At 42.6% G+C, this 22,433-nt stretch overlaps 2 protein-coding genes and 1 long non-coding RNA gene across 3 annotated transcripts; all 3 read right to left on the bottom strand.

The window, feature by feature from the left end:
* Positions 1-107: 107 nt before the first annotated feature.
* LOC131333805 (uncharacterized) lies at positions 108-1,870 on the bottom strand. The gene has a single exon (XM_058368564.1). The coding sequence runs from the start codon at positions 1,153-1,155 to the stop codon at positions 250-252; it is 906 nt and encodes a 301-aa protein (XP_058224547.1). The 5' UTR covers positions 1,156-1,870; the 3' UTR covers positions 108-249.
* Positions 1,871-2,404: 534 nt separating this feature from the next.
* Positions 2,405-4,163, bottom strand: LOC131332717 (uncharacterized). Its single transcript, XM_058367013.1, has 3 exons — positions 4,084-4,163; positions 3,383-3,543; positions 2,405-3,186 (listed from the first exon to the last, which is right to left on the bottom strand). The coding sequence occupies exons 1-3, from the start codon at positions 4,161-4,163 to the stop codon at positions 2,405-2,407; spliced, it is 1,023 nt and encodes a 340-aa protein (XP_058222996.1).
* Positions 4,164-4,970: 807 nt separating this feature from the next.
* On the bottom strand, positions 4,971-7,307 carry LOC131333803 (uncharacterized). The gene is made up of 3 exons (XR_009201917.1): positions 7,243-7,307; positions 5,449-5,747; positions 4,971-5,355 (listed from the first exon to the last, which is right to left on the bottom strand). It is a non-coding gene; the product is annotated as an uncharacterized LOC131333803 (long non-coding RNA).
* Positions 7,308-22,433: the final 15,126 nt, after the last annotated feature.

The raw sequence follows: 22,433 nt of genomic DNA, 5'->3' as shown, positions 1-22,433 counted from the left end.
GTGTATGCTAATCTCGCCTGAGCATGTTAGTTTTGCCCGTACATAGAACGGGGTTTTGCCTAGTGCATAGAACGGGTTGACGCTAGTTTATGAAAAAAAATATAATGATAGCATGTGAACATTAAACACAATTACTGGTAGCAATCATGCATGAAATGATTAAACTGATAGATAATGTCCTTGCAACTTAAAAAATGTTTTAAGAAGCTATTTACAAACTATGCAACTAAAAGCAACTGGTAGATGGGTTTACTGGGGTTGGGATATCCTATTATAAATTTCATTGTACACAATATTTTGGGTGACATCATCTGGCATACCGGGTTTGTTAACAATCAATATCTTCAAGCCCCGTGGAGAGGTGACACGTGACAGAGCTACATACAACTGACCATGAGAAAAACATGAATTTGGTAGATAAAGCCCAACATTCTTCAAAGTCTGCCCTTGACTCTTATTTATTGTCATAGAAAATGCCAACTTGATAGGAAATTGTCTTCTTTTCATTGTGAACGGCGAATGAGTTGAAGAATGTGATAAGACAGCACGGTGAAGATGGACTATTTCTCCAGCTCTAGAACATGTAACAACTTTGGCTTCAATTACCTGATTTCTCATCTTAACAACAATAAGGCGAGTGCCATTACATAACCCCAAGGATAGGTTCACATTTATGAGGAGTATTATCGGTGTGCCAACCTTCAATTTCAAGCAATGATTTGGGAGTCCGGGGAAGTTCAAAGAATGCAAAAGTTCAGGAGGATACATGTCTTGATCATTACTTTCATGCTCTGTAGGACACAACTTATCAGCACTATTGTAAATCCTCATTTCCCTAGGAAGCATTGAGAGCACAATATTATTGATTTCATTAACATCATCATGCTTTGGGGCTAAAATGGCGCGTCCTTGTAAGTACCCTATATCCTGATATTTATTAGAGAAATCAGGGTCGTTGCTTTCAATTAACATGTATAAGCTTCTTTCACCATTTCTTATGAGGAATCTTTCCGAAATTTGAATCCAATTAGGCTCTCGACCTTCAGAAAATGAGGTTCCCTGTATTTTTCCTTCACCGATTAATTTTATCCACTCTGCAAAATCACGTAACTCTTGACGTGTTTGATCAGGGATATCTTGCGCTGTAAGACGCATATTTCTTGTAAGATGCAAAAACGGCAATGATCCCAAATGGTGGAGTTTGGTAATGAAGCGGCCACCGTTTGTTCACGACTACCTTTGGTAACAATGGGCAGTATTTGTCTAAAATCCCCACCAAGCACAAAGAGGTTTCCACCAAATAACCTGCTTCTTGAACAATGCACAATACTTTTTAGTATGTCCCTGAATGTTCGGTCAACTGCTTCAAAAGCATAACAGCTAATCATAGGTGCTTCATCCCATATTATTAACGATGCTTCTTGAATCAACCTTGCCAACTCTGTTATGAGGTTTATCGAACAGCATGAGAATTCATCAGGGTTCAATGGAATTTTGAAACGTGAGTGCGCAGTTTGTCCTCGTGGCAAGAGCAATGCTGCAATTCCTGATGAGGCAATAGCAAGGACTATATTATTCTTAGCTCGAAATTTTGCTATTAAACTCTTCCATAAATATATCTTTCCCGTTCCACCACTGCCATACACAAAAAATGAGCCTCCTTGTCGACTGTCGTAAGTTTCAACTATGGTGTTAAAGACTTTCAGTTGATCATCATTCATCCCTCCATGTAAGGATTGGAAAGACTGTAGTTCGAAAGTGATATCATATTGCAGTTCCTCCCTTATAAGCCTATTTGATACAATTTCAGCTTCGTGAGAAGCTGGCAGTGGCATTGGTGAGAATTCTCGTAGTGACCTTCCATTTTGATTTAGCATATTTTCTATTTCAACTAAACCCAAATTCTTAAGATCACATCTTCTTGAAGACTTAGATTAATATCACCGGTAAGCCTCCTTACCCTATTTTGCAAATCATCTGTCAGGTTAACCCAATGATTCTCCCACAATTCTAGTGGGTTTGTAACTTCTGAAAACATTAGCATTGAGCAGAATAGATTTCGAAGTTAAGATCCTGATGCCCATGTTGAAGCTTCGTTTAAAGCTGCACCCCATTCATTGTCATCATCCAGTAAACCAAGTGCGATACATGTAGCTTTATATGTTGGGTACGCAAACACCGTTAACGATTCTGACATCCTCATAGCATTTCGCACCTCGTATCTTGGTAAGCATCATTCGTAAGTAAAATATCGCTCACTACTATTCGGATGCGCAAAGTTTAGCCTCCCTATACACATTCGTTGTTGTCGGGGCTTCCACTCTTTCTGTTTCTTATTCCATCCCCCAAATCTAGGAAACTCTTCATAAGTTAAATGATTCGCTGATGGATGATCTATATTCGCTTAAAACCACTTCGTAAACATCGTATCATGTATCCCTGGTTGATTAATAATTTCGGGAATATTTCCTGAATCTCTGAACAAAACTGACTGTTCACCAGGAAGATGATATTGCAACCGTTCAACAAAACAGTACTGTTTTTGCAATTCAAACTCAAAGATTCTCCAGCAAGCTTCAATTGCGGAGACATAGCGATAATCCAAATATTGTTTTACCTCATCAGTCATTGAATAACTACAATGGCCACCGCCTGCAGTCCTAGCAACGTTATTCTCGAGCACAATGGTTGCACGATCAGGTCCTTTGTGCACGTACTTATATAAGTACTTGATCAATTTGGTGTGTACACATCGTTCCAAATTGATATGGGCATTGTACTTTACTAAGAGATCACGATTGTAGGGAATGACGCACCGATTATCTATCTCAACTCCATTCACTATGTACTTTTTTCCAGAATTCCTCCGTCTATAGATTACAAAACCATTTTTATCTACCGTTGTTTGTTCGAATAATTTTTTCGGATAATGCTTGGAGCACTTTCCATTGACTATGCATGGGGCAGATAGATTACCATCACTACGGGGACCGTGTATCATGCACCTCATTATAGTTTCAAATGCTAAAGGATCATTTACCTCATTAGGAATTTCGGCACATATCACTTCATCAATTTCTTCTGGTGAGTTTAGCTTGTTTTCTGCAGCCAACGTCAAAATAATGTGTGAATGCGGTAATCCTCTCTTTTGGCATTCGATGACGTAGATATTTGTTGAAATTATATCTAATTATGCAAGGAAATTATAATTCCAACAAACCTAAATGTAAATTATGTACAAAAAGATAACATACTTGCTATAATTTTTCCAAAAAACTTTTTCCTTCTTGATATCTCTCATAAGTTGCTTCATTTTAATTCGAAATACTCTCACAAGTATGTCAGGCCTATCCTCCGTATGCTGATTAGGAATACCGCTCACCTCCTGTTGGATTTCTGACCAACTCGGGTTGCACGTGAACGTGAGAAGAAGGTCTGGAAATCCCATCGCTCGACATACTGCCATTGCATCTTGATAATGTTGATTCATATTCCGCGGCCCCCTTGTGAATGACAATGGCAATATAAATCTGGTACCTACCTCTGCACCATCAGCATCACCAGCAGTTACAGCGTCTCGTAGACCGCTATACAAATCAAAACGCAAAATATTTTGATTACACCAAACAAAGTTTAGCCGATCTTGCTCAATGGCTGCATAGCAATCAACGACAAACTGTTGGAATAAACGGCCACCTTGAAGTAGTGTTTTTCCTTCATTATCTCGGAATTGAAGTCTAAATGCATAAAACTCCTGCATTGACACCCCTTCTCGATTGGTATTTGTGGCCTGTGTGAATTCTATAGACCTTCTCCATCCATCAGTTCCATAGGGAAAAAAAGTGGGTATTGGAGTGGCATGTATGCAGGATGTGTTTCGTTAATCCTATGTAAATGACCATCCAATTTTTGAACAACAATATCACGATTGGTACCGCTTTCAAAACCATCACCAACTAATAATGCTACAATTTCATTTGTAGTTGGTTTGGTATACTGTGTTCCACCCCTCGAGCTCAAAATTCTAACACAAAGATCCTGAGCACCATTATCACTCCAATACTGCGAAAAACTTGCACATACAGGTTGGTCACATTTAACATCAACTGCAAGCCTTCCAGTGTAGTTGTATCAATTCCAGTTGAACCATCAGCCCTACTCATTACCCTTATTCTATTATGAGTTTCATGTTCCGTGTAGTAAATATACAGCTACGCAAACTTTGGATTTGTTCCAGGTTCTAGTAAAAGTGATCCAATTCTATGAAAATCTGCACAGCTAATACGGAAAGATTAGGGCCCCCTTCCATCTAACACTGAGGGTCAATCTTTCCTCCCATTGAGTTAAAGGACAATAGTGAGTTGTATGCCCTTATATTCTCCCTGAATTTCGCGTCATTAAACTTTTGTTGCAAGAACTCAGGTGAGTCCGGTAACAAAGGTAGCACAACTTGTCCACTTCTGATTAAATTTTGGATGACTCAATGGGCTATCCCTTACTTTTTCTTCGATCCACATCTTCGCTCCACAATTAGGGCAAGTCATGATTCTCTCACCAAAGTTCCAACGTTCTAAAATATTTCTTTTTCTAGAACGAATTGAGGGCCCTATACCTGAAGTTGTTGAAGCGAATCATGTGAATATATATTGGGTGTGTCATTTTCACTTCGTGTGAAATGGAATTTGTGTATGATACAAAACAAAGTTAGCATTTTTTTGTAAGCATTTTTTTTCAATCTTTGGTTTGCTGAAAAACATGAAATACTTCAAATAAATAATGTGAGCATACCTTCTACAAAGTTGTGCAAGCTTTGTTCTTCTATACGTTGACTTGTGCTACCACTTGTATTACCATGGTCATATGTTGCATGATTAAGCGTATAATAGAATAACGGTGTCAATCGTGTTTGCTGCCGGACTGTTTGTGGTAGATGTATCATGCATTTAAGACAGGATCAAATGTTATTTTTGAATTTTAAACTATTTGATTGATTTCTTTGAAAGAATGATAATGTTTATTGGACAATCGGTCAATATACCTTCATTTGGCATTAGGATTGTCTCATGAAACATAGTTGATGTTCCTTCTTCTAGTATTACTGGCAAACGTATTGATCGAGAACACGTCACATTTGGCTGAGTACGACTTCGCGTTCTTATTGAATTTATACCTGTAGATGTGAGGTTAAAATTCACTACTTGCTCTCTCTCAAATTCAGTTTATAAAAAATCAAAATTGTAACAATTGACGATTGATAGGAAAAACTGTAAGACTAACCGATATTTGGATGGCCGACGGGAAGCATTATGTTTTGATTAGTTTTTTGATCTCCATTCAAATTTTCCATGGAAGCTTCTATGAATTAAGCAACAAAAAATCACATGTTTTTTGGCTGAAAGAAAAGATGGTTTAAAAAAGATTAGCAATATTTAATTGCGGGAAAGGTACCGGTTGGATTTGGCTCATTCGATGTTGGTAGTGGAATATTGACGGATTGTCCTCCAATGGGGATGACATGAGCATTCACACTATTGCGGTCGTTCCGGACCAGAAAGGGCGCACGCCGCAATCGTCTTAGACGCAAGTATGCACTTCTCAAACGTCGCGCCTCTCTTTCAATTTCTAAGAAACGTTGATTCATTAATGGGTCATTACGTTAAGTCATTAATCTTCTCTTGTGCGCTAGCCGAGCCATTTTGGCTTTAATTCTTTGTTCGTTTATGTCTTTGCCATACACCGCATCCATCCTGAATATATAAATTTCAGCCAATAACTTTTTAACTATAAAAAGTTCCAACTGGAGTCAAACTTTACGATATAACAATTAAAGAAAGAACTCTTGGTATGACAATGAACAATTCTCGCATACTCATATAAAATGAACACCTAAAATAAAATAAAGTTCTTTCATACTCATATAAACTAAACACCTAAAATTAAACAAAGCGATATATTCAGCATGCAACTCCAAATACTGTAGAGCTTCCTCCCTATATAAATTCCAATCTTCACCTCACCTGCAAAAGCAAGACATAAGAAAATTTAATCATTTGTTAGTACAGTATTATATTGGACTTAAATTTTTAACTAAATGGGTATGTATGAACAGTTTTTCCTAAAAGGAATCTATATTATTACCTTTTGTCGTTTTTTTTCTTGTTGCTCCTCTTGTTTTTTTAATTGTTGCTCCACTTTGTCCAAAGCTTGCAGACATATGATATCAGTCTCTACTCCTCTAGCATAACTCCCAATGCTCTCATATCCATGAGATTTTGTTTTAAGTTTTGGAAAATTCTTGCTTTAGGCCATGTGGGTGGGAGGGTATTAATTATAGCCTAAACCAAATTCTCAATGTTTGGCTTGAAACCTTTTTTCCTTAGACTACGAAATTGGTTCTCTTTATTTAGAATGTGCACTCTCACAGTTGAGTTTGGCATCATTGGCCCTCATTCAAACTCCATCCACAAATAGTGGACATTATGCTCCTCTTCCATCAAAGCATTCATCAAATATGTAGCATTTTCTATAACATGTCTTTAAAATATTGTTCGCTTCACATGCATCCAGCTTGGTGATAGGAGGTCGACTATTTTTCCTATAAGGTATTGTTCACTTATATTTTCTCCAAGATTTTGCAAGGCTCTACATGCCTCTATTTCTTGTCTGACAAAATTTTCTACTGGGTTGCCCTCCTTATGACGTCTAGATTCAAAATCGTATACTTCATTCAACATATTTGAGTGATCATTACGACACAAACATGGAGGAGGCCTCACAAAAATCTGCATAAAATGTAAAAGTACTGAATCTGAACTTAAAAGTACTCAAGAGAAACAATTGGGGCACATTTTTAGATAGTGGGCCAGCAGTTGGCATTATGAGAGTAGTTGCTCATATTACAAACAGCCAGGCACCCTAACCTTCACACTTTTTTTTGTCTAAGTTCCTAAAACCAAATCTAGACCAAAGTAAAAAGGGAAAGCAAATCAATAGTAAGCGTATGGAGTGCCAATATGTTTGCCATCAAGCATATAAGGTAAACAAAAAAACAGATGAAATGTTAAACGCAAAAAAGTACAGAAAATTGGAAAAGGGGAAGTGGAACATGGGTGCAGTTTTTTGTAGAGAACGTGGGTGCAATTGTGGCTTACTTAGTTTAGGTATTTGCCCTCAAAATTTTGAAATTGTGCTCACTCTTATTTTTTATGGGTAGAAGCAGGGGAGAGAACTCGCAAGTCTGACTTTTGAACAGTGGATGAGCACTAAAACCAAACGTTGGTGTAATCACAACCTCTTAATCAAAATCTAGAAACCAAAAAGTGAAAACACCATTAGGAAAAGAAATGTGAGAAGACTTATTTACAATCACCATAGAAAAAAAAAAGCTAACAAAACAATTAAAACAATCAATATAAACTTGCATGAAATGATAGAGCTGATAGAAATGCGATATCAAACTTAGAGAACTAACCTTGGGGCAATAGACCTTTGAGAAGTGGATGAGAACTGAAAGCAAACCTTTTTTAATCAAACTTCTTACTTTAATCAAAATCTAGAGACAAAAAAGTAGGAACACCATTAGGGGAGGGCATGTGGAAATATGGGCGTGTAAACTTTCAGAGCATGTAAGAGGAGCAGTAGGGTAAGAGGCGTGTAAACTTTCAGAGCATGTAAGTGCCAGTAGCAGTAGGGTAAGAGTAGCAGTAGTACTTTCATACTTCAAAGCATGTAAACTTGCTGTTGAGAGGTAGAAATATGAGCATGTAGGAGACTGTATGGTTTCAAATGGAAGGGTGAAACGTGAACGTGGGACAGTTGGTTTGGACGTGGGGTGGTTTTTTTTTCATTTTTTCTTTTCGTTTGGTCTTATGGCTTAGACAGTGGTCTGGGAAGGTAGATGTTGTATGGGAACGTGGGGTTTTTTAGTTTTTTGAAAGTATAAAATTCAAGAAATTAGGAAGGAGGGTTTGGAGGCTTGTGGGGCTCAAACACATTTCCATAGGATATTGATAGATAGATAGATAGATAGATAGATGTGAAAGTGGGGTGGTACGTGTGGCAATTGGCAAGAGAATTCGGTAGTGTTTCAAGTTCTTTCTGAACCTTATTTTTTAAAAGAAGGTAATTTTAAATTTAAATACAATATAAGTAAATAATATTTTTTTGATTTTTTTACACTGTTTAAAAAATCTCAATGAGACCTATAAAACAAAATCTATATTGATTAAAAAATTATTTACGTAAATACATAATTTTTGAGCTTAAAATTAACTTTTTTTTTAAAAAGAAGGTTTAATAAGAAACTGGAATGAGCCGATTTGAAGATAGAGAAGAGTTTAATATGCAGTATGTTGATATAGTACAGGGGAAACCATTCAACTAACCTTTTTATCATTGGGGTGCGGTGCTCCCCAAGATCTGTAAGGTTTATCGGTTTGGGTATCATTTTTCTAATGATACGGTATGTATTGGTATCGTTGAACTACCAGATACCATTTAGGGGTTGTTTGATATCTCATATTCAGCACTTAAAACTAAAACAATTAAGTAATAAGTGATTAAGTAGGTTTAATAAACACATTTTACATTGCTTAATAGATTAAGTGCCACTTAAAATATAGTGTAAAAAGTTCATAAAAATTAAGTAGCTTTGAGCCACTTAATTCTAGCCGAATTCTTGTATGGTTGCATTCAACCACCACCATCACCAATCCTCCACCACCGTCATCATTCAACCACCACTACTCCTACCACCACTCCACCATGACAACCGCCACCGCTCCCATCACCACCACCACCACTATCACGACTCCACTACCACGCTATTACCACCACAACCATCACTATTCCACTACCACCACTACCATGCTACCACCACTACCATGCTACCACTACCACAATCATTACCACCACAAACCACCATCACTCCACCAACACCACCGCCGCCACCACCACTCCACCGCCACCACCACTACTCCACTACCACCACCACAACCATTACCACCACCACCACTCCACTCCACTCCACTCCACTCCACCCCCACCACCATCACCACCACGACCATTACCACCACCACTACTCCACTCCACTCCACTCCACCCCACCCCCACCACCATCACTTCACCACCACGCTACTACCACCACAACCATTACCACCACTAATACTCCACTCCACTACCACCATCACTCTGCCACCACCACCACCACCACCACGCCACCACCACCACTACCACACCACCCTTACCACTATTATCACGCTGTCGCCACCATTACACCACTATAGGGGGATGAAAACAATTGATACTTCGGATCACCTTGGATTGCAACGGCTTATTCGTGCCTTGTCACCGGAACCCTAATTCGTCGTCGGAACTCTAATCTGCAAAATAGACAGGGGGTGAGTGCACCTTTGCCTCTCGTGGCAAAGGCCCTCCAATGGCAAAGTTAGTATCACGTACTAAAGAAACCCTAATTATCAGTAGGAAGTATCGAATAGTGCAATGTATTGCGTACCTTTTGCCTTTAGGTTTACCTCATATTTATAGATTTGCGTATGTTTGTGGCCCAAGCATTCCTGTTGCCATAGGATTCCCAACTCGTATAGGAAACCCAGGATATCAAGGATTCTCGTTTCCTTTATCAGTTTATTAGAAAAGAGTCCTTTTAGGATTCTTTTCCATTACTGGCCGAACATCCCATTCTCTTTGGGTATCTTTCTCAGATCCTATATTCTCGGGATCTTATTCCTTTTCGGGACATGACTATTTTGGAATCTTCCAGAGTATTCCCTCTACTCCTAGTCTTGATTGGAGCTCTTTCCTTGTTCGGCCTTCTCATAGCCGAACAGATGGCTTGGACCAGTCACTTCACATGTAACTGGTCCTTTATCAATTATTTGGACTAACGACCTCACATGCCTTTTTGTCTTTATTTAGCCGATCAGACTGCATGGATCAATGACTTCCCATATCATTGGTCCATATCGTCGTTCCCCATACTGCCCGGCGATAAGTCCTATCATACTTACCACGTGCTTCCAAATATCACGTGTTCGGCAACTAAAAGTATCTGTTCGGGAATACCTCTCTACAATTGCTCCCCAGCTTTTCCTATTTTCCACTGTTCGGGGGTAATGGGAGAAGCTTCTAGAGACAAACATTTAGACCTGAATTTCCTCTGATACCGAGCAATCATAGTATTTAATACTTATTGATGCTCTTTGGCGCCTTTGTCATTATACCTATTTCGAGGTATAAACTCTACGTGGCATGTTTCGTATGCCTATCATTAATTTCGAACTGACGTTCTATCGAACGGCGTCAGAACAACCCTCGCTTTCCATTACTTTTTAAGTAACGGTGTGAGACAAGACGTTTCGTCTCCGTCCCTTTTACTTAAATCCCTAAAAAGGGTTTTCTTTGGATTTTTTATCCAAAAAACTCAAAGCATTGTCTTGTCTTCTCCAGGTGAAAAATTCCCTTTCTTCTGCCATAGCCGCCGCCTGCAACTCGCTCGTGTCACAGGAATCTTTTCATTTAAACTCGTAAGATCTCTATATCTTCTGTTTAGGTTTCCTACTAAGATTTCTCCCTTGTTCCATTAGTTTCTATCTGAGATCTTATTCTCAGATTTTGGGTCACCTCTAGGGTTTCAGTCGCGCCCATTTCCAGTTTTACTTTGTCTTCGAGTATATTCATGGCGGATGAACATGATCCAAAACCCAGTAAATTTAGGAAACTCTGCGACACCCCTGCTGCCATGGCGGCATTTAGGACAGAATATGACATTCCTGATAATGTAGGACTCGAACTCGCCCCTCTAGGAGCCGATAGGGATGGTGGCTCATGGGATAGAATGTGTATCCCTATTGTGGCCATTGTCGAAGGTGGAGTCCGATTTCCCCTTCACCCACTACTCCGCCAGATCCTAAACTGGTACCGTCTCACCCCTATGCAAGTATCAACAAATGTTTTTAGGCTGATAATGGGAGTAGTTGCTCTGAATAGGATTCTGGGGACCCAGCTAGGAATTTGAGACATTCAGTGGTGGTACAGCATTGTACTAAACCCTGAATACAATACCTACTATTTCAAAGTTAGAAGGGCAGAAAAGCGTCTCGTGCTAAACCTGCCAGACTCTGCTCGGGATCATGAAATCGATTTCCTTTACGTCACTGGAGCCTTTGAGCCACTAGGAGAGGATGGTCAGGTGGCGGGCCTCCACTGCCCCCACATACGGGGATACCCACGTATGCTCCTCATTTTTTGATCTTTGCAATTTTTCGTTTATTGCTTTCTCGTAGCTTTTCTATGTGTTTAATTTTGGATTTTCAATTTCGATCTTGCAGCTGAAAACGCTAACAGGCGTCCTAGACGTGTACCAAGCAACGTTCGAACAGAGGACATCAACAAGATCTTAAAGTATACAGGCGAGCCTGGTACCCGAACAGCAGGTGATACGCACCTAAGATTGCTTGATCGTGGTGCTTAAGTCCGTTAGTTCGAAGTGCTTTTAGCTATTATTTGTCATTTTTAGTCAATATTGCTCGTAAGGTAGTTTGTTTAGTGTTTCAGGCAAAACGCCCTTAAAAGGCGTATTTTGAGTGCAAAGTCAACCCCCAAGTTAATTCAAGAATCATCGCCCGGTGGAACTTGTGCCAAAGTGACCAAAGAATGAAGGCGAGGAGCATCGGGCAAGCCAATGGTCGTCGGGTGTCAAGATTGGGAGGCTGGCTTGAAGAACCAAAGATAAGCATTCCGTATCGATACGGATTTAAGGCGTATCGATACGCGTTTGTTACCTTTCCAAGCAGAGCTTCCCGTATCGATACGGCCATAATCTGTATCGATACGGGATTGTTACGGGAGATTGGCCTTTTCAGCTTAACGATGTGGTATCGATACTTTGCTTATTCTGTATCGATACGGAGAGCCTTCGGCCAGATATTTTGCTACTTTTTGGGCTTTCCATTTATGGAATACTTGCCTTTTATAGTATGTTTTTAGATATTTGAGGAGAGAGAAACCCATTGTGTATAAATAGGGGTCTCCTCTCTCCCCTTTTGTATCTAGGTCTTTAATAGCTTTTATTTTTCCTCCATTAATGGTCTTTTAAGCTTTTCAAGTTATTTCCTTAAGAACTCAAGTAAGTAATTCTCGTTTGTTAATCTCTCGTTTATTAAAGTTGTTCCTACGGACTAGATCTTTTATAATATCAAGTTTGTTTTCGTTTTTATCGGTTAAAAGTCATGTCTCGTTTTTATGCTTTCTTTCATGCTTTAGCTATGTGTGAGTAGTTGATAGGCCAAGTCTCGGGATAATCTTTCCCGAGTACTTAGGTGGTTATTTGGTTCTCAAACCTTCGGGCTTAAAATCTTGGTTTTCGGAATTTCATTAACCTAGCCTTTTTGGTCTAAGCGAGGCGTGTTAACTCCTTGGTATGAAGTTTAGTCAAGCGGTCTTGGCAAGCGACATATTTGAGGGCTCGTGGCCCCCTACGTGTTAGATACATTAGCAAAAATAGGTTGATTTAATTCCGGTTAATCACATCTTTTGATAAACGTAGTCATTAAAGCTAAATTCTCCGGGCGTGAGCACGCGGTCGTGGCTCTCGCCTGAGTTATATTAAGAACCGGTAACATCCTTTGTCAAGGGTTAGACGATCCCTAGACTTGCCTCCTTTCAGTTTATTAAGCGTTATCCTAGTCAATTGCCTTGGCAATTTTCATCGTTTCAAAGCAAAACCAAGTTGGCCGTCTTAAACGCCACAATCCACCTTATAAAACTTACAATCCGATTAAGCTACATTCGAATTCTCTGTGGGTACGATCCCGGACTTCCGGATATTATGCTACCGACGACCTAGCCCTACGCTTGGGGTATTCAACCTTATATTTGAAGGCGAGGTTTGAAGGCGAAGCATTTTTGACGCCGTTGCCGGGGACTTCTTTTATAGCTTATTTGGAGGATCAACAAACCATTGTAAGTACTCCGTATATTTTTCCTTTGTGTACTTTGAGCTCGGCTTAGCGGATACCTCTAACTGAGCCACCAATTCGACTTGAGGTTTAACGAAGCTAGTCGAGCATCAATTGCCTTTTACTTTCTATTTATTATTGCTTCTATAGCCGTGGTGGTGGCATAACCCCACGAGACTGTTTGTGAACGAGGCGGCGGCATAGCCCCTCTAGTCTGCTTTATTGGACTGTGCAGGTTGTATGCTCAATATCTATCGTAGCCCTTTATCGAATCGGCTACATCGATCTACATCTCGCGAGCTATCACCTCCATTAAGCCCAATGGCAGATCAACCAGCAACTCGCACTTTGCGCGATTATTTAATGCCAGAAAGAGGTCCACACGTCTCCCCCATAGCCATTCCCACTTGCACTGCCGCCAATGCGTTTGCTTTCAAGCCAGAGTACCATCGGGTTATCCCAGAGTTTCGGGGGCGTGAATTGGAGGATCCTTATGCCCACATTCGGGAATTCGAAACTATCGTTAGCACCTTTGTGACCGGGCCAGGTCAGCTAGATCAAGCTCGCCTGAAGCTATTTCCCTTTTCGCTCAAGGACAAGGCTAAGCAGTAGTTCCATTCTTTGAAGCCCCGCTCCTTGCTCACATGGGGGGAAGTACAAGATGTGTTCACCACCAAGTTCTTCCCGGTCAGCCGAACCAAGCTCCTCATGGATCAAATTCAGAATTTCAAGCAAAAAGATGGGGAGGTTTTCTACAAGTATTGGGAGCGTTACAAGGATTTGCTTGCAGCTGTCCCACACCACAATTTTCCCATGTATCTTGTGATCAACTATTTCTATTTGGGTTGTGATCGGGAGTCTAAGCAGCTTTTGGATACTATGGGGAGCAGTGACTTTATGGGAAAGGACCCCGACGCCGCTTGGGAATTCTTAGATGCTTTGGCCGAAAGAGCTCAAACTTGGCAATACATTGATCCGGGTGACCAAGCTATGAGAAATCAAGGACCGGGAGGCTCCGGTAAGTTTTCAGTGAATGAGCAGAACGGTCTTGAGACGCAGTTGGATGAGCTATCGTTAAAGTTGGACAGAATGAAGCTAGATTCGGTCCAAGCAAAAGAAGCGAAAGAAGCGACAGAAGTGAAAGAGGTGAAAGAAGTTCGCCAAGTGGAAGAAGTTTGTGTCATTTGCGAGATTACGAGTCATTCGACCGACAACTGTCATACCATCCCCACCCTTCGACAACACTATAATCAACTCCCTGAAGAAGTATGTGCACTGAATCAACGTTGGGATCCATATTCCAACACTTATAATCCGGGGTTGAGATCTAATCCGGCTTTCCGTTGGAGTAACCAGAATGAGGCAGGCTCGTCAACTTCTCAAGGTCCTCCTCCTTCTCAGAATCAAACATGGCGCCAATCTCAGTTTCAAGGTCAGCCACGTTTTCCTCCGGCACAATCTCAAGGCCCGCCAGGATTCATACCATCGAGCCAATTCCAAGGGCAAAATCAATTTCAGCAGCAACCAGCCCCACCTCCACGATGTTCTCTGGAGGATACTCTGAATGCATTCTGTCAAATGCAAACGACCACTAATGAGCAAACTACCCAAGCGATGAACAACATAAGAAATCAAGTGGGTAAATTAACAACAGCTATCGGTGTCTTGCAACAAGAGAAAGGAAAACTACCTACCCAACCTCAACCAAACCCTCAAGGCCAACATTTTGCACAAGGCTCTTCGGTGACTTTCCCCGAGCAAGCAAAGGCCATAATATCGTTGAGAAGTGGGAAGACGGTTGATAATGCTCAAGTGGAGCCGCCGGTTGCGCAAATCTTGTTACCTTTCCCGGCACCATTGAAGCCCACAGTGCCAAATGGGGAATCTCCCAAACCGGTTCTTACAGAAGAAGAAAAGGAAAAGGCCAAAGAAGTCGAGGTTCCGCCCGCTTTTACCGTTCCCGTTCCATATCCTAACCGACTTAAGTCGCCTGCCAAGCTGAATTTGAACAGTGATATCTATGAAGTTCTTAAGAAAGCGACGGTTAACCTTCCTTTGCTTGACGCCATTAAACAGATTCCATCATACGCCAAATTTTTGAAGGAGTTGTGCACTCACAAACGGCAACTCCAAGTACAGAAGAAGGTGTTCTTGACTGAACAAGTGAGCTCACTCTTCCAGTCAACCCTTCCACCCAAGTATAATGATCCGGGCTGTCCTACGATATCCATCACCATCGGGGGTAAAGTTTGTGAAAAGGCTCTTCTCGATTTGGGGGCAAGTGTAAACCTCTTACCGTTCTCGATCTATGAACAACTTGGTTTGGGAGAGATGAAGCCAACTCGGGTGACTTTACAACTGGCAGATCGGAGTATCCGAGTTCCCAAAGGGGTGGTCGAAGATGTTCTTGTTCAAGTTGACCAGTTCGTGTACCCAGTCGACTTCGTGGTTCTTGATACGTGCCCGGTACCGGCAGCTCAATCGTCCGTTCCAATCATTCTTGGCCGGCCATTTTTGGCAACATTCGACGCCGTCATTCATTGCCGGGATGGCCGCCTTAACATGAGTTTTGGCAACATGAAGATGCAAGTCAACATGTTCCATATCGGTAGCCAATTGGGCGATGACGAGGATGTGTGCGGAGTTAGCATGGTCGATTCACTTGTTCAAGACCACGTCACTACGTTTATTTGCAAAGATCAGTTGGAACTCGCACTGACTTCTGCCGAGGCAGATTTTCTTGAAGCCCCTGAGGTTGCGTACTTGTGCTCTTTGTTAGATGAGGAGGAGATGTGTGGTATAACCCCGTGGGTCCCAAAATTTGAGGAGCTGCCTTTTATTGAGAAGCGAGCTGTTCCGTCTAGCATGGAACCCCCAGTGCTTGAGTTGAAACCACTACCGGATACCCTCAAGTACGCCTATCTTGGCGACGGCCAAACATACCCGGTGGTAATTTCCTCCGCCCTCACCGAACTTCAGGAATTTCAACTACTCTCTAAGTTGAGGACACATTCAAAGGCTATTGGATGGTCCATAGCCGATATCAAAGGAATAGATGGATCTCTGTGCTCTCATCGCATTTACATGGAAGAGGATGTTAAGCCCTCTCGCCAGCCTCAACGACGATTAAACCCGATTATGAAGGATGTGGTGCGAGCAGAAGTTCTTAAAGTGTTGGATGTTGGCATTATTTACCCGATAGCGGATTCCAAGTGGGTGAGCCCGATACAAGTGGTGCCAAAGAAGTCTGGGGTGACTGTGGTGAAAAACGACAAGGATGAGCTTATTCCAATGCGTGTCCAGACTGGCTGGAGGGTGTGCATTGATTATCGGAAGCTGAACGCCAGTACCCGAAAGGACCATTTTCCCCTTCCCTTCATCGATCAAATTTTGGAGAGAGTGGCCGGGCACAAGTTCTACTGCTTTTTGGACGGGTACTCCGGTTATAATCAGATTGAGGTGGCCTTGGAAGATCAAGAGAAAACTACTTTCACGTGCCCATTCGGGACCTTTGTGTATCGTCGTATGCCGTTCGGGCTTTGTAACGCCCCCGGTACCTTCTCGCGGTGTATTATGGGTTTATTCAGTGACATGGTGGAGAAAATTATGGAAGTATTCATGGACGACTTCTCAGTTTTTGGTGACTCCTTTGAGGCTTGTCTTACCAACTTGGGGTTAGTATTAGCCTGGTGCGAGGAAAAGAACCTAGTGCTGAATTGGGAGAAATGTCACTTTTTGGTGACCGAAGGTATTGTACTCGGCCATATTGTTTCTTCGAAAGGCATAGAAGTGGATCGGGCAAAAATCGATTTGATTGGGAGTCTTCCGACTCCAAAGTGTTTGAAGGATATCCGATCTTTCTTGGGGCATGCCGGTTTCTATCGGCGGTTTATCAAAGATTTTAGTGCAATTGCCCGGCCTTTATGTCATTTGCTCGCCAAAGATGTGCCGTTCGAGTGGACGCCGGGTTGCGAGGCCGCCTTTGCCAAGCTAAAGTCTAGTCTCACCTCTCCACCTATAGTGCGATCTCCGGATTGGGAATTGCCCTTCGAGCTCATGTGTGACGCCAGTGATTACGCCGTTGGAGCTGTTTTGGGCCAAAGGAAAGGGAAAGAGCCGTACGTTATCTACTATGCAAGTAAGACGCTCAATGAGGCTCAAATGAACTATTCGACTACGGAGAAGGAGTTGCTTGCCATAGTCTTTGCATTGGACAAGTTCCGGTCTTATCTAGTGGGGGCTCCGATTACCGTGTACACCGATCATTCGGCTCTCAAGTACCTTTTTACGAAGCAGGATGCCAAGGCGCGTTTGATTCAGTGGATTTTACTCCTACAAGAGTTTGACCTCACTATTAAGGACAAGAAGGGTGTCGAGAATGTGGTGGCCGATCACTTATCTCGATTAGAATTCGAAGATCATACATCGCACATTCCTATCGGTGACTCCTTTCCCGATGAGCAGCTGTTCTCCATCACTACGGCTCCATGGTATGCGGATATAGTGAACTACTTAGTCACCGGTCTTATGCCTGGACATTGGAATTTGCAGGAGCAGCGTCGGTTTTTGGCCGAGGTGAAACGGTTCTCTTTTGACGACCCGTATTTGTTTAAGTATTGCGCCGACCAACTTGTTCGCCGTTGTGTGCCCGAGTCTGAGCAACATAGTGTTATCCAGTTTTGCCACACGGAGGCTTGTGGCGGCCATTTCTCGTTCAAAAAGACCGCCGCTAAGATTTTACAGTGCGGATTCTATTGGCCACAATTGTACAAGGATACGTTTGCTTTCTGCCGGGCATGTGCGCGCTGTCAACTTCTGGGGTGCGTGACGCGACGTAATGAGATGCCGCTTACCCCCATTTTGATTATTGAAGTGTTTGACTGTTGGGGTATCGACTTCATGGGGCCATTTCCTACATCTTTTGGGTACCTCTACATCTTGTTGGCCGTTGACTATGTCTCCAAATGGGTGGAGGCCATCCCCACTCGTACTAATGATGCCCAAGTGGTCGTTGAATTTCTCCGGGAGTACATTTTGGCGCGATTTGGTATGCCCAGGGCTATCATTAGTGACCAAGGGTCCCACTTTTGCAACCGATCCATTGCGGCCCTCTTGCGGAAGTATTCCATCATTCACAAAGTCTCAACGGCTTATCACCCGCAAACAAATGGCCAAGCGGAGCTTGCAAATCGAGAGATTAAACATATTTTGGAGAAGATGGTTAATCCTACCTGTAAAGATTGGTCAACTCGTTTGGTCGATGCTTTGTGGGCTTACCGTACTGCGTACAAGACTATCTTGGGAATGTCACCTTATCGGTTGGTTTACGGGAAAGCATGCCACTTGCCAGTCGAGCTTGAGCATAAAGCGTATTGGGCCATTAAGAAACTAAATTTCAATATGGTACAAGCCGGTGCCCGCCGCAAGCTCCAATTGACGGAACTCGAGGAGTTGAGGTACAATGCTTACGACCATTCTAGCACTTACAAATCTAAACTCAAAGCCAAGCATGATAATAAGATTGTGATTAAAAACTTTGAGCCCGGTCAGCAAGTCTTGTTGTATAATTCTCGATTGCACTTGCATCCCGGGAAGTTGCGCTCACGTTGGGCCGGACCTTATGTTGTCAAAAATGTGTCCCCTCACGGGGCAATAGAAGTAGAGAGCATGCGTAACAGTTCCTCTTTTAAAGTTAACGGTCAGCGGCTTAAGCCTTTCCTTGGTGGCTTTGAAGCTGGCGAGCCCGATGAGGTCTTGGCCGATCCCGTTTACACGGATGGCCCCTCGTTTTAGCTTGTGTTACTCTAATTTGCACGGGGAGCGAAAGCGTAACCGCTGAACTTAACTGTTTGTCGGACCCGGTCCCCGGGTAGAGGGTACCCTCCATTGACTTGGGTATATGTAGCTCCGCACGCCGCTACTAAAAAAAGGATCGTGTGCCCAGCTCCGGTTAGTAAGGGCAATTTTAATATCAGTGACATAGGGCTTTCATTAGCTTTTCTGATAGGAGTAATTCACAGTGAACCACTCACGTCTTCCAGATTAGCCCCAACGGGGGCGGTATAGATCTTAGGTTAGGCCTTGATATTCCCGTGCTCCATTACCGCACTTGGCTCTATCTTGTGCCTGCCTGGTTACGATCTTAGGGGACGCTGGACTTCATTGTTTGGCGGAGTCCAGCTGTGACTTGGACGCTCCGAGCTCTGATATTAAATTCTGTATATTTGTACATTTGTAAATACTGCGTTTCTGCTTTGTTCTTATTTCTCATGTTTCGGGATTTTCTCACCAAAAGATTTCACCAACGCATCATTGTATCGGGCTTTAATTAGTCCTTCTTTGTCGTAGTTTGCCGTTAACGATCCATGCTCACCAGATATGTCCCTATCGGGGGCAATTTAGGTCTTTGGGTGCGGCTTGATATTCCCGGGCTTTGGCACTAGGCTCTGTCTTGCATCATTTTGTTTTGATCATAGGGAACGCTGGGCTTAATTGCTTGGCAAGGTCAAGCGGTGAATTTTACTTCGGGCATGATGTAACAACTTTGATGGTCTAGTATAACCACCCGCGTTTTGCCTACTTGGTGCGACACGGGAAGAAAAGTATGACTCGTGAGATTGCATGAAAATCGGGTGGTGTCCTTTGTTTTTCTTTGTATATATGTTTGTTGGCGCCCGGATAACACGAGCCGGGCGGTTCTAATGTTATTTGGCTCTTAGTAGGTAGTTCGAGCTTAAGTCTTTTGCAGGGTGTACGTGCTACCACACTAGCCTTGGTGGTTTGGATCTAACGTCGGAGTGATTGAGGCATTTAGGAGCCCTAAGCATGGGTGCGATTACATGTCGCGGTTGTTAGTCCAATAAAGTTTTGGCCATGATCCTGTGTGACTAGCTGTGGTTCCGTTGGAAGAGCTGAAGGAGTCGACCTTGGAAGCCGTTCGGATGACAAACGGAGCCGGTGACGTAAAAACCTCCAACTTGGTCGAGGTATAAAGGGGTTGACATTCCCCCGTAGGTACGATCTTTTGTTCCTTTTTCCCTACTGTTGTTCTCCATGCTATGAGGGCATAGCATATGTCAAGTTAGGGGGAGGGACATAAATCGGATATTTATGTTTTATGCTTTTTGTTTAAATTTTTCGTTTTTGGTAGATCAATCCTTCCGTTATTACAAGTTAGTGGAATGGATCAACTTAGCACTTGGTCAATAGTTCATTAATTGGCAAGAGTTCGTGTAAATATTTTTGTTAAACTTGTTCTGTCCAACTCGTATGCATGCTAAAGGGCGAGAAATTAAGTGTTGAGTGTGTTGTGAGCAGGTTTGACCCATATCCCGTTGATTGTTCTCAGTATATTCTTAGTTAGGTTTTAATCTCCTGTCATGCCTAAACATGTTCGTTATCTACTTTAAATCGCTTCAGAATCTATGGCATATGTAAGAAATGATACAAGGCCATCTTTGCTTGATTAAAACCACAAGAGAGTCTCATTGTCCTTTAAAAATAAAGCCTAATCCGCGTCTCACTCTTTTCCATAGGAAACCGGATGTTTGGGTGGAAGTTGGTTTTAAGCTTTGCTGGGGCTGGCTTCAGGTTTACAGGCTCCGGGTGTATCTTAAAGGTGGCTCTGGGCGTCGGCATTGGCTATCGGGTGGCAAAGTTGAACTTCTGGAGATAAGCTACCCGTATCGATACGGCCAGTAAGGCGTATCGATACGCGTTTGTTTCGTGGCCAATCAGAGAGCTACGTATCGATACAGATTTTGGACCGTATCGATACGCGTGGGTTAAAATCGAAGTCTGCAGTTATTAAGGTCGGCCTTTTCATCTTCCCAAACTCCATTGTCTCTCACTAACCCTCCATAACCGCCCAAGCTCACCGAAACCCAACCCCAAAAACACCAAAATCAACCCCAAAACTCCATAATCTTTCATCAAAACTCCAAGCTTTCAAGGAATTCCAAAGGTTTTCAAGGATTTCAAGTCAAATCCTACTCGTTTCAAGGTAAATCCTCTCTCTCTCTATGCGCATCATCTCCCATTGTTCTTCCTCTATATTAACTCCAAACCTTGATTACCCACTATATTGCCATGCATTGCTATTTTGAACCATCCTACCATGTTTCTAAACCCCAACTTCCGAAATCACCCATGAACCCATGTTTCCTAGATTTTTGAAATTTTGATTGGTTTTGGGACTGGAATTGCATGGCGAAGTTACCATTTGGGTGCTTAAGTTTAGAAGCAGAATCTGTGTAGTACAACTCAGATGTGTTGTGGATTCTGTCTAGCTGCCTATTTTTGTTGAAATTTGCGCATTCCTGGCTGCAATCTGGGTTGTTTTCTGTAGTATTTTGTTTCAAGATTTGGGATATTGTTCTGTTTGGTAGGTTTTGCATGCAATGGTGAGAACAAAGACTGTGGTTTCTAAGGGCAAGGCTCCAGCTTCTTCTTCGCAGCAAGCGGAGGAGATAGTGCTGGAAATGGAGGAGGAGGAGGAAATGATTGCGAACCCGCAAAAGCGAGGCCGGGCTAAGAGGAGGACGGCGGCTGAAATTCGTGCCGCAACTCAAAAGAAATGGGAAGAAGGGATTCGGAACCGGGGGTTCAAGAATGAACGACATGTTGACGTCGACAACCTTGGTATCGAGAATCCGTTTGTTCATCGCATCCGCGACCAAGGTTTGTCTTACTACCTTGCCCCTAACCCTAGTTACAACAAAGAGCTTGTCATAGAATTTTACAAAAACATGAAAATTCCGCCTGAGGAGGATGAGAAGAAGGATGATGCCAAGGTAACATCAAAAATTGGGAAGATTACTATCGAGGTGACTTCAGGGTTTATTGCACGGGTTTTGAATTACCGCCAACCACCCGCGGATGATGTGAATTATCCCGATGAGGAGTATGTGGCGGACGAGACCGTTGTTCAGGAATTGTACAAAAATCCTAGGGAGGCAAGTCTCCCTCATGTGCCTGGGAAGTTTAAGGAAGTTTATCGGCTCGTTAATCAACTAGTGCACGACAATTTCAACCCGAGGGGGACGGAGAACAAGCTGGATAGTTACGAGGGGGGAATGATTCACGCGTTCATGAATCCAAATGTGGTGTGTGACTGGGCAACGGTTATATTTCAGGAGATGATTGACTTCAAAGCCAAGGCCCCAACCAACTCTAGGTTGCCTTTTCCATGTTTGGTGACCGTTATGTGTTTGGCTCAGAAGGTTCCCGCTTCCAAGTTTCCGGAGCGTGAAAAGCTCAATCCGGGGGATATTAACAGTTCCATACTCACCCGGAGTATCTCTCAGTCTCGACCTACTGCTGCTGCTGCTCCACGTGGGGAGTACTTGACTACTTTGCCACCAAAGGGTGCAAAGTCGGCTGCTTGGAACAAATTGCTGTTTTGCCAAGGGGTGGCCACTATGGGATGCCTGAAGAAACTGAAAAAGGAGACCCGAG

This window comes from Rhododendron vialii, chromosome 7a (assembly GCF_030253575.1).
Source record: "Rhododendron vialii isolate Sample 1 chromosome 7a, ASM3025357v1".
Classification (NCBI taxonomy): Eukaryota; Viridiplantae; Streptophyta; class Magnoliopsida; order Ericales; family Ericaceae; genus Rhododendron; species Rhododendron vialii.
The sequence above is the reverse complement of the archived record's forward strand: the minus strand, read 5'-3'. Positions and strand labels throughout refer to the sequence as shown.

Coding starts and splice junctions, on each gene's coding strand:
- LOC131333805 (XM_058368564.1), bottom strand. CDS start 1,155: ATGCGTCTTACAGCGCAAGATATCCCTGATCAAACACGTCAAGAGTTA.
- LOC131332717 (XM_058367013.1), bottom strand. CDS start 4,163: ATGAGTAGGGCTGATGGTTCAACTGGAATTGATACAACTACACTGGAA. Junction 3,544..4,083: donor ATGTTAAATGTGACCAACCT/GTATGTGCAAGT, acceptor CTGATGGTGCAG/AGGTAGGTACCAGATTTATA. Junction 3,187..3,382: donor GGTCAGAAATCCAACAGGAG/GTGAGCGGTATT, acceptor TTGCATAATTAG/ATATAATTTCAACAAATATC.